Here is a 12227-nt window from a genome sequence, read left to right on the forward strand (position 1 = left end):
TTTAGAGAGGAAAAGAAGAGAATATTTGGCCCTCTGGCCTTTGTGGCTTTTCATCAGACATGCTCAAAAGAAGGGGAGAAAAACATGAGCCAAAAGAGAAATTTAGGATCCTTGCACAAAATTCCTATTTGCAGCCACAGCCTGCCTATAAAACCAGCTTACAAAGCCCTCCTAGGATGCACTTGTGCTTCTGGGAGGATGTATACATCAAACAACTGTAGAGGAGAAAAAAAAAAGATATTTTCTTAATGAAGGGAATTCTCTGAACATGCTCAATAAAGGGTTTGGAAGCCAAAAAAATGTCTGACTGCCCATTGTGAACAAGTATTTTGAGAAGGAAAAAGGATTGGTCTATCGCTTAAAACTGAATTCTGGAAAAAAAATTGGAGGAAAATAAACACAAGAGAAAAGCAGAATCAATGTCACCCCTACACTAACATTTTAAACTTGGCTGGTTTAAAATGGTTAGTGTAAAGACATGGCAGCCAGTGGCCCCTCTGGCTCAATAGCCACATAACATTGAATGTTCCCACTTGCCACAATCTTTTCAGCTCCCTCATTCTGACTGAGCATAATAAGAAATACACCTATACAAAAACTGTCAAATCTGACTTGAAAGCGACCTTGAGGTGGTAGCCAACAACATGATATCAGGATGGATCAGGTGAGGAACAGTCTAAATTCTACAGGCAGCCATCATAACTTAAATGGAAAAAAATTAATTTTTAATGTGTTAATCAAATAGTCTATTCACTTGCAAACAGAAATAAATACCTAATTCAAAATCTACTACTAAAATGAAATGAATCAAAGGGGAAAAAAGCAAGAGAATAAAATGATCCAAAATGAAGATGCTATGGTAATTGATTTCTAATTGTGTCAGTTTCAGAGGGAAATTTGCAGCCACACCAATATTTTGCATGAGGTAGTATTCATCACTGAATAAGAAATAAGGATGAATTTGTAGCTTCATTATAACTTCTTTTTCAGAAATATTCTCCCCTACGTAACCCCATCCCCACTGCCTTACCCACCCTCCCCAAAACCATCCCTCCTGCAAAAGAAAATATTCCTAGTAATGTATAAAGCCAGGAACTCAGGCAAAAAATAACTAAAACATTTAAAAGATCAGACTTATCTACCTAAATTTAAGAAAATAAATCCTCTTTTGCATTCTTAGTGCTCTAACCTCTAAGCCTTTTTTTGCTGGATACTCTTGAATTTCAAAAAATGAAACAAATGAGAACATAACCACAAAACTTGTTTCTCTAGAAACAACTCTTTTAAGACCAAGGCAGAGCAAAGGTGACATATTTGTCTATTTTTAAATAATGAACTCTTAGGCTGCAAGAATACTATGTTGGCTAGTGAATATTAATAGACAGTAAATAAACGGGAGTTTGAGGAATGTTAAACAAACAAAAAAAGAATGTGTGTAACAAACTTGTTAATAAAAAAGATGTATTCCTAGCCTACAGCAAAGAGTTAGCTAAATGTAATGCATTTTTGATAGTTTCCTGTTCACATTTTTAATTTAAAAAAAAGTGTTAGTCATAAAAAGACGAGTTCAAGTGTCCAAGTGTCTCCATTTAGAAGGCACAGTAATTGAATTAATGATGCTGTTACCTGTTACCTGTCTTTTCCTAAATGTACACTTTGTACTGCTTACTCTATCCCTATTTATAATCCTACGATACAGAGCAACATGGAGTTCTCAATTCCAGCCCATGACATGCTTTGCAGTCTAATTCTAATCATGACGGGGAAACACTGAATCAGGAAGTGTGTGTCTGAAAAGATGCTTATTTAGAACTCAAAATAGATTCAGTCTTTTTGAGTTTTAGATGATTGGAGATAAGGAATTTCTAAGCCTGGAAACTGATAACTTCAGGAGCAGCTTTCCTGTTCAGGGCCTGAAAATCAGAAAAATTGATCTCATAAAATTTTCAGCACAGTATTTCTGACAGCTGCAAATTAGATAGCAGAATATCCAAGAATGTCTTTCTGCAATGATCTATCATGGATCTGGGCAGAAGACTGAAAGTCAGGAAAAATACCCTGCAACGTGGTGAGCAACCACTCCGTGGGTAGACTCTGTGAGTGAGTATCCTCCAAGTACTCAATCTATATGTGTGGTGTTACTCATTCACTTGTTGTCTCAGTGGTTTGCACTTTGTTTTTATCTGTAGTTTTATTTTAGTTTTTTAAGAAAAAAACACCAACTTCTAAAAGCCTTTTGCCATCACCACACACGTAGCAATTTGCAATATCAAATATGACAATAGCACAGCTAGCAAAAGGGTTCTTAAAGCAGGGATGTCCACAGCAAAGTAGTGGCATTGGAAAGTACTCGAGCTTCAGAAACAACAATTTGGGGGCTTGATTTCACATCACTGAATCAATGAATAGTACACAATAAATGACCATTAACTTGTCTACACTACAAAACAGTGGCGAGCCTATTAAAGGTGTCCAGAGCTTTTTTTTTTTTTTGCTTTTTTAAAATGTAATCCTCCACAAACAATGGTAATTTTTATTATAATTTTGACATACAAAAATATATAAATCCAAACACTTAATACATAATACTTTTCACAACTGAATTTGTCTCTGCTTCCCCAACATCAAGGCCCCATGAACAACTCAAGCCAAAGCTAATTTGCTCCAACGGAACACCCCTGCTGCCTGTTGAAACGAGAGGGATTGTCACAGAATGATAGTCACTTATAAACAATACATTTAGGGAAAGCTCTGAAATACAGCCACTCAAGAACCAACCATTGGTGAGCAATTAAAACGATCAGCTCCTGCTTCTTTGCTAGCCAGCATGGTTTCTCTCTCTTCTTCCCCAAGACTGATTTAGAGAATGATATCCTTCAGACGCTTCACGCCAGGAGACTCTTTGTCTCGACCTTCCTTCAGAATAGGGCTGACCTCATGCACGACTTTCTCGCCATCAGCTCCACGGGGTTCAGCTTCAGAGGGACGAGAAGGGCCATTGTTGACATACTGCTCTAGATCGCGGGCCGGGGGCGCCAGGGCAACGGTGTAAGACACAGAAGGCTTAGTAGGCAGAGGGCTTTTGAGGTGCAGAGGGGAGGTGACAGGGCTAATAGCCTCACAGCCATTGCCTGCCTCCCGGATAGCGCCGTTGACTTTGGGGCTGCAGATGGTCACATCAACAGTCCTCCTGCCTTTCAGGGTGGGCTTCTCCTCAGCTGGGTGGTCGCTGACATCCTTTCCAAAGGTTGCAAAAGTCCGCTTGGTGGGGCCGCAGTCATCATAAGCTTCAACATCGGCAGCAGTAGCTTCAATGGACAGTGCAATGATGTTCCTCACATGCTCAGGGGACTTGGAGCGGGTGGGCATGGGGTTCCGGGGCATCCAGCACCTGTCAGAGTGGCCAAGAATCCGGCATTCTTCCCTGCAATGAAATCCTTCATTCTGATCTGTTTGGAGAAAATAAAATGTCAATTTCATCAGCTTTTCCCAGGAATCATTGTTAGTCCCCAGTGTTCTGGTTTCTTAGGTACCCACAGGCCCTTTTGGGAAATGATACTTTTAGATAGTCCTTTATTGCCTTTTGGAACAAGTGTGAAGAATTGGATTTTTAAAAAGCTGCAGATCTCCCCCTCAATACTCTCCCCTTCTTTTTTATTTTTATTTTTGTTGCTGTTCCCACTGCTGACAAAACTAAAAACCTAAAGGAAAACACAGTGTGATGAAAAAATATATTTTTAAGAAGTTTATCCTGACTGTAGAGGTGCTGAGAGTCAGCAATTTTATCAACAACTCTTGTTAAAAATCAACTGTGTTTGAAACTGGTTCCAGCAGAAGAGGGAGTGGAGGCAGAGCAGGGAATCCAACAGTCAGTATATCTGAGAAGTCTTGGCCATGCTTTTGAGCAGTAGCACTGTCAACCACATTCCCACCCTACCTGTTAATGATATGCAACGCTTAATTTTAGATTAGTAACATGCTTTCTTTGAAAACCCAATCATGTCACTTCTTTTTGACCACCAGTCCCACCAGCCAATCTCCTCACTAAACCATTTACATAATTTCATTTCCCATCAGAAGGAATATATTGAGATCTCTTCCTTACATGTGACCCAGAAGGTTCAATTGGCCTTATGCACACATCACTCATAGATTGAACATCATTTAATTATACCCAACTAGCCATCCCTCCTTATCTTTCTTATCTGCAGTTTCATTAGGGTCATATTTCTTAAAATAATTCTTTCTTGGATTACCTTAACCCTATCATAGAAGATCTCAGCAAATAGAATTCATAATTATTGGCAAGACATGCTTTGCTCTTTTCATATCGGTTCATTTAGAGTTAAGGTTTTAATTTGGCTCTCAGAAAGGCTTTCTACAGGGGCTTCACTAAAGCATGGACCCAGGGTTAACGTCTACCTGTCCACTGGAAAACTATTAATGTCTGGTTTACAGCTCTAGTTTTCCAGATCAATTTATATTTGTTACATTCTTGCATGAGGATGACCTAATGAAGGTTTTCATAACATTGCACAATGCATCAAAATATTAGCAGCTTAACATTTATAGAAATCTTTGGGGCAGGATCAGAGGAGGTGGGGAGACCACAAGAGATCGCAAGGACAAAAAAGTACATGTTAAAAAAAAGTTATAAATATGCGCTGTGACCGCTTTTTTTTTTTGCAGGAAGAAGTCTGCAATTCAGGGTCTTGCCTGATATTAGTCTATATATAACACACCTTCCTTATACAATTGTATTTCTGTGTTTTAGTCTGTTTCTTGATTTTTTTAAAGAGTAAATGACGGAGCAAAGAGGCACTGCTCTGCCTCAATCATCAAAAGTTATTTTGGTAAAGGGGCACTTAGGAGGGGGCTCAAGAAATAATGGTTGAATTGGGTGTATACTTCATCATTTGGAGAAAAAGTGTTAGAAGCAGCTAAACATCAAGGCCTAATCCAGGCTGAGTCTAGATTTCAACACAACTCTGGAAATGGCCTTTAACCTAGTCTAAAGTATGGAAAGGCCAACCAAAGGTAAGACCTCCTTCAATGCACCTGGACACAATTTGCCGACTTATCTTTAAGATGGCCATTTTAAGCCCCCTTTCAGTACTGAAGAATGAAACTTTCAGAATTTTGCAGAGGTGCAACCAAATAGCAAATGAGCATTATCACCAAGAAGATAAGTGCCTTCCCCATACACAGGACAATGCTTCTGCAATCTCCAGCACAGTTCCATGTCAGGGTTGCCTGGCCACCTCTGCAAAATGAGGGTTTGTCAAAAGCCCTTTCTCTGCCTCTTCCCTGAAAACTCTCAGTGTTGCCATCTGATAACTTATCATTATTCAAAACACATATGTTCTTAGAGAGTGAAGTAAGTCAGAAAGAGAAAAACAAGTATTGCATATTAATGCATATATGTGGAATCTGAAAAAATGGTATAGACAATCTTATTTACAAAGCAGAAATAGAGCCACAGACGTAGAGAATAAATATATGGATACTAAAGGGGAAAGGGGGGGTGGGACAAATTGGGAGATTGGGACTGACATGTAAACATTATTGATACTATGTATAAAATAGATAACCTAATGAGAACCTACTGTGTAGCACAGGGAACTCTACTCAATGCTCTGTGGTGACCTAAATGGGAAGGAAATCCGAAAAAGAGGGGATATATGTATATGTATAGCTGATTCACTTTGCTGTACAGTAGAAACTAACACAACATTGTAAAGCAACTATACTCCAACAAATATTTTTTTAAAAAATACACATATGTTCCTGGGAGGCAGAAAGTATGAAAGTATGGGAAACATGTTGGGATATACTTGGGAAACACTTTGTGTAGACCCAAACATTATGAGTGGAAGAGTCTATAGCTGATCTACCCACATTCAATTTCATCCAAATCTAGTGGATGACCCCAGTATCCCTCCAGTAGGACAGAGTTTCACACCTTCAGAGTTTCCCCAAAAGATGCTTCTTCCTCAACATTTCCTCTGAGGCTTATCTCATAACTCTCTAAGTAATGGCTCTAAAGAATTAGTTTGAGTGTTTGTTTGGAGGTGGGGAGTAAGGAGGTGCAAGTGGGGGAACAGTTCAATAACTAACTTCCATTTCTATAACTGAGTGAGCTCCCTGGAAGTCAGAAAAAAAAAAGAAAAGAAAAAAATGTCTGGAAGGCTGTGGGATCCCTGTCCTTTTTGTCCACAATTTAGGGCACAGAGGCATAGAGGCCTTAACCTTTGAGCCATGGAACCACAGCCATATGACCAGCTATGAAGAGGAAATCCCAGCTGACCTTCAGACTGATATTACAGGCCACTTGCTCATATGCCCAGAGCAGAACAGTGATGAATGACAATCTAGTAGAATCTTCTCAATAGGCTCAACATAAAGCTCTCTTAAGTTTCTTTTAAGTTTTTAGTTTCAAGTAGCTATCTTAAAATTTGAAGAGGTACTTCTTTTCTCAATACAATTCATTAAGAGAACACCATTCATGTGCCACCCCAAATCCACATACAGTGCTCCTTCCCTATGGTAGGCTGCTTCAAATGAACAACATAAGGAGACCTGGATCCCCAGCATACACAGAGGGCAGAGACCCCAGAGGTAGATACCTCTAAGATCTTATGAATTGACAAAGACCAGAGCAGGGAACTCAATCATCTCAGAAGCTTCTCTGCAAAGATAGTGCTTGCTTTCAGCTTTCAGCTTACCCACTGCCTAAGTGAATAGATCACTCTCTGGGAAGAGAAAAAGGTAAACTCACTCAGCACCCCCAGGAACGCAATCGGTCTAAGCCTACACACCAATCTCACTAAGCCCACCTCAGCCCTTTGGAAGCTAGAATAATATACAATTTTCTTTGGTTAATTATGTGTACATATTAGGTACACTGCTCTTACCCCATGCAAGTGAAGACTTCAATCTGAAAGACTCATTTACTCACAATGTCTCACTCCTGGTTTAGATCTGATCTCTTTATTTCCTTAAACCCTTAACAAGGGCAGTGACTTGCTGCTTATCATTTTAGTATCAAACAACACTCAGTGACATTTGTGTCCATACTATTGAAACAAAATCTAACCTAGCTTTAGTGTTTATAGACATATGAAATATGAAAGAAAATATGGAGAATATAGATGGACAGAAAGAATGTCTTCCCAGCCCAAGGTAACTTACATTCATAAATGCAATGCAGATGAATTACCTTTAAAAATCAAAACTTCAGTTTAGTAAGGAAACTAAGTGTGCTTTAAAAGTGAGAGGGGGGAACTTCAAGAAAGCGGAGGACTAAGACATGGAGATCACCTTCCTCCACACAAATACATCAAAAATATATCTACATGTGGAACAACTCTTACAGAACACCTACTAAATGCTGGCAGAAGACCTCAGACTTCCCAAAATGCAAGAAACTCCCCACGTACCTGGGTAGGGCAAAAGAGAAAAGGAAAAACAGGGCTTCCCTGGTGGCGCAGTGATTGGGAGTCCGCCTGCCGATGCAGGGTACATAGGTTCGTGCCCCGGTCTGGGAAGATCCCACATGCCGCGGAGCGGCTGGGCCTGTGAGCCATGGCCGCTGAGCCTGCGCGTCCGGAGCCTGTGCTCCGCAACGGGAGAGGCCACAACAGTGAGAGGCCCACGTACTGCAAAAAAGGAAAAAAAAAAAAAAAAAAAAAAGGAAAAACAGAGACAATAGAATAGGGATGGGACCTGCACCAGTGGGAGGGAGACAGGGGGGTGGGCAGATTCCCACACAGAGGATCCGTGCCCACCAGCACTCATCAGCCTGAGCAGGTTGTCTGTTCACCCGCTGGGGAAGGTGGGGGTTGCAAGCTGAGGCTCAGGTTTCAGAGGTCAGATCCCAGGGAGACGACCGGGGTTGGCTGTGTGAACACAGCCTGAAGGAGGCTAGAGCACCACAGCTAGCCGGGAGGGAGTCTGGGGAAAAGTCTGGACCTGACTAAGAAGCAAGAGACCATTGTTTCAGGGTGTGCGAGGAGAGGGGATTCAGAGCACCACCTAAATGAGCTCCAGAGGCAGGCGAGAGCCGCAGCTAACAGTGCGGACACCAGAGACGGGCATGAGGTGCTAAGGCTGCTGTTGCAACCACCAAGAAACCTGTGTACAAGCACAGACCACTATCCACACCTCCCTTCCCAGGAGGCTGTGCAGCCTGCCACCGCCAGGGTCCCGTGATACAGGGACAACTTCCTCGGGAGAACACACGGCGCGCCTCAGGCTGGTGCAACGTCATGCCGGCCTCTGCCAACACAGGTACGTCCCACATTCCATACCCCTCCCTCCCCCCCGGCCTCAGTGAGCCAGAGCCCCCTAATCAGATGTTCCTTTAACCCCGTCCTGTCTGGGCAAAGAACAGACGCCCTCAGGTGACCTACATGCAGAGGTGGGGCCAAATCCAAAGCTGAACCCCAGGAGCTGTGCGAACAAAGAAGAGAAAGGGAAATTTCTCCCAGCAGCCTCAGGAGCAGTGGATTAAATCCCCACAATCAACTTGATGTACCCTGCATCTGTGGAATACCTGAAGAGACAACAAATCATCCCAAAATTGATGTGGTGGACTTTGGGAACAATTGTAAACTAGGGTTTTGCATTCTGCATCTAATTTGTATCTGGTTTTATGTTTATCTTAGTTTAGTATTTAGAGCTTATTATCATTGGTAGATTTGTTTATTAATTTGGTTGCTCTCTTCCTTTTTTTTTGATATATGTGTGTGTGTGTGTGTGTGTGTGTGTGTGTGTATGTTTTCCTTTTCCTCTTTTTGTGGGTGTTTATGTGTATGCTTCCTGGTGTGAATTTGTCTGTATAGCTTTGCTTTTACCATTTGCCCTAGGGTTATTTCTGTCCAGATTTTGTTGGTTGGGTTTGTTTTGTTTTGGATTTTTTTTTAGTATAGTTTTTAGCACTTGTTATCATGGGTGGAATTGTTTATTGGCTTGGTTGCTCTCTTCTTTCTTTCTTTCTTTTTTAATTACTTTTTAAAAATTTTTAATTTAATTTTTTATTATAATAACTTTATTGCATTTTCTTTCTTTCCTTCTTTCTCTCTCTCTCTTTCTTTCTATCTTTCTTTCTTTCTTCCTTTTTCTCCCTTTTCTTCTGAGTCATGTGGCTGACAAGGTCTTGTTGCTCCAGCTGGCTGTCAGGCCTGAGCCTCTAAGATGGAAGAGCCGAGCTCAAGACATTGCTCCACCAGAGACCTCCCAGGCCCATGGAATATCAAATGGCGAAAGCTCTCCCAGAGATCTCCATCTCAACTTTATGACCCAGCTCCAATCAACGACCAGCAAGCTACAGTGCTGCACACACTATGCCAAAAAACTAGCAAGACAGGAACACAACCCCACCCATAAGCAAAGAGGCTGCCTAAAATCATAAGGTCACAGACACCCCAAAACGCAACACCAGACATGGTCCTGCCCACCAGAAAGACAAGATCCAGCCTCATCCACCAGAACACAGGCACCAGTTCCCTCTGTCAGGAAGCCTACACAGCCCAATGAACCAAGCTTACCCACTGTGGGCAGACAGCAAAAACAACAGGAACTATGAACCTGAAGCCTGTGAAAAGGAAACCACAAACACAGTAAGTTAAGCAAAAAGAGAAGACAGAGAAATTCACAGCAGATGATGGAGCAAGCTAAAAACCCAACAGACCAAGGAAATGAAGAGGAAATAGGCAGTTTACCTGAAAAAGAATTCAGAGGAATGATAGTAAAGATGATTCAAAATCTTGGAAATACAATGGATAAAATACAAGAAACATTTAACAAGGACCTAGAAGAATGAAAGAGCAAGCAAAGAATGATGAACAACAAAATAAATGAAATTTAAAATTCTCTAGAAAGAATCAATAGCAGAATAACTGAGCCAGAAGAACAGATAAGAGACCTGGAAGATAAAATAGTGGAAATAACTACCACAGAGCAGAATAAAGAAAAAAGAATGAAAAGAATTGAGGACAGTTTCAGAGACCTCTGGGACAATATTAAACACACCAACATTTGATACAAAAACAAGACCCATATATATGCTATCTCCAAGAGAACCACTTCAGACCTAGGGACACATACAGACTGAAAGTGAGGGGATGGAAAAAGATATTCCATGCAAATGGAAATCAAAAGCAAGCAGGAGTAGCAATTCTCATATCAGAAAAAATAGACTTTAAAATAAAGACTATTACAAGAAACAAAGAAGGACAATACATAATGATCAAGGGATCAATCCAAGAAGAAGATATATGAATTGTAAGTATTTATGCACCCAACAAGGGAGCACCTCAATACATAAGGCAAATGCTAACAGCCAAAAAACGGAAAATCGACAGTAACACAATCACAGTAGGGGACTATAACACCCCACATTCACCAATGGACAGATCATCCAAAATGAAAATAAAAAACGAAATACAAGCTTTAAATGACACATTAAACAAGATGGACTTTATTGATATTTATAGGACACTCCATTCAAAAACAACAGAATACACTTTATTCTCAAGTGTTAATGGAACACTCTCCAGGATAGTTCATATCTTGGGTCACAAATCAAGCCTTGGTAAATTTAAGAAAATTGAAATTGTATCAAGTATCTTTTCCGAACACAACGCTATGAGACTAGATATCAATTACAGGAAAAAATCTGTAAGAAATACAAACACATGGAGGCTAAACAATTCACTACTTAATAACCAAGAGATCACTAAAGAAGTCAAAGAGGAAATCATAAAATACGTAGAAATAAATGACAATGAAAACACGACAATCCAAAACTCATGGGATGCAGCAAAAGCAGTTCTAAGAGGGAAGTTTATAACAATACAATCCTACCTCAAGAAACAAGAAACATCACAAATAAACAACCTAACATTACACCTAAAGCAATTAGAGAAAGAAGAACAAAAAAACCCCCAAAGTTAGCAGAAGGAAAGAAATCATAAAGATCAGATCAGAAATAAATGAAAAAGAAATGAAGGAAATGATAGCAAAGTTCAGTAAATATAAAAGCTGATCCTTTGAGAAGATAAACAAAATTGATAAGCCATTAGCCAGACTCATCACGAAAAAAAGGGAGAAGACTCAAATCAGTAGAATTAGAAATGAAAAAGAAGTAACAACTAACACTGCAGAAATACAAAGGATCATGAGAGATTACTACAAGCAACTCTATGCCAATAAAATGGACAACCTGGAAGAAATGGACACATTCTTAGAAAATCACAAACTTATGAGTCTGAACCAGTAAGAAATAGAAAATATAAACAGAACAATCACAAGCACTAAATTTGAAACCCTGATTAAAAACCTTCAAACAAACAAAAGCCCAGGACCAGATGGCTTCACAGGAAAATTCTACAAAACATTTAGAGAAAACCTAACACCTATCCTTCTCAAACTCCTCCAAAATATAGCAGAGGGAGGAACACTCCCAAACTCATTCTATGAGGCCAACATCACCCTGATACTAAAACCAGAAAAAGATGTCACAAAGAAAGAAAAGTACAGGCCAATATCACGTATGAACATAGAAGCAAAAATCCTCAACAAAATACTAGCAAAGGAAATCCAACAACACATGAAAAGGATCATACACCATGATCAAATGGGGTGTATCCCAGGAATGCAATGATTCTTCAATATATGAAAATCAATCAATGTGATACACCATATCAACAAATTGAAGGAGAAACCACATGGTCTTCTCAAAAATGCACAGAGAGCTTTCGACAAAATTCAACACCCATTTATGATAAAAAAAAAAACCACCAGAAAGTAGGCATAGAGGGAACTTTCTTCAACATAATAAAGGCCATATATGACAAACCCACAGCCAAAATCGTCCTCAATGGTGAAAAACTGAAACCATTGCCACGAAGATCAGAAACAAGACAAGTTTGCCCACTCTTACCACTATTATTCAACACTGTTTTGGAAGTTTTAGCCACAGGAATCAGAGAAGAAAAAGAACGAAAAGGAACCCAAATCAGAAAAGAAGTAAAGCTGTCACTGGTTGCAGATGACATGATACTATACATAGAATCCTAAAGATGCTACCAGAAAACTACTAGAGCTAATCAATGAATTTCATAAAGTAGCAGGATACAAAATTAATGCACAGAAATCTCTTGCATTCCTATACACTAATGTTGAGAACTCTGAAAGTGAAGTTAAGAAAACACTCCTATTTACCA

The 12227-nt window shown here is 39.9% G+C and overlaps 1 protein-coding gene across 3 annotated transcripts in view; it reads right to left on the reverse strand.

Annotated features, from left to right (window-relative positions):
* Positions 1-2859: 2859 nt before the first annotated feature.
* The window catches only part of PCDH19 (protocadherin 19), a gene marked incomplete at both ends in the record, with an annotated part of 108350 nt that continues 98982 nt past the window's right edge, over positions 2860-12227 (reverse strand). For all 3 annotated transcript variants that reach the window (XM_082681923.1, XM_082681922.1, XM_082681921.1), the window contains one exon: positions 2860-3449. In XM_082681923.1, the coding sequence (XP_082538049.1) occupies positions 2860-3449 (590 nt within the window). The remainder of the gene's footprint in view (positions 3450-12227) is intronic.

The sequence above is a fragment of the Grampus griseus genome (genome assembly GCF_964374135.1).
Source record: "Grampus griseus genome assembly, chromosome: X".
NCBI classification, from domain to species: Eukaryota; Metazoa; Chordata; class Mammalia; order Artiodactyla; family Delphinidae; genus Grampus; species Grampus griseus.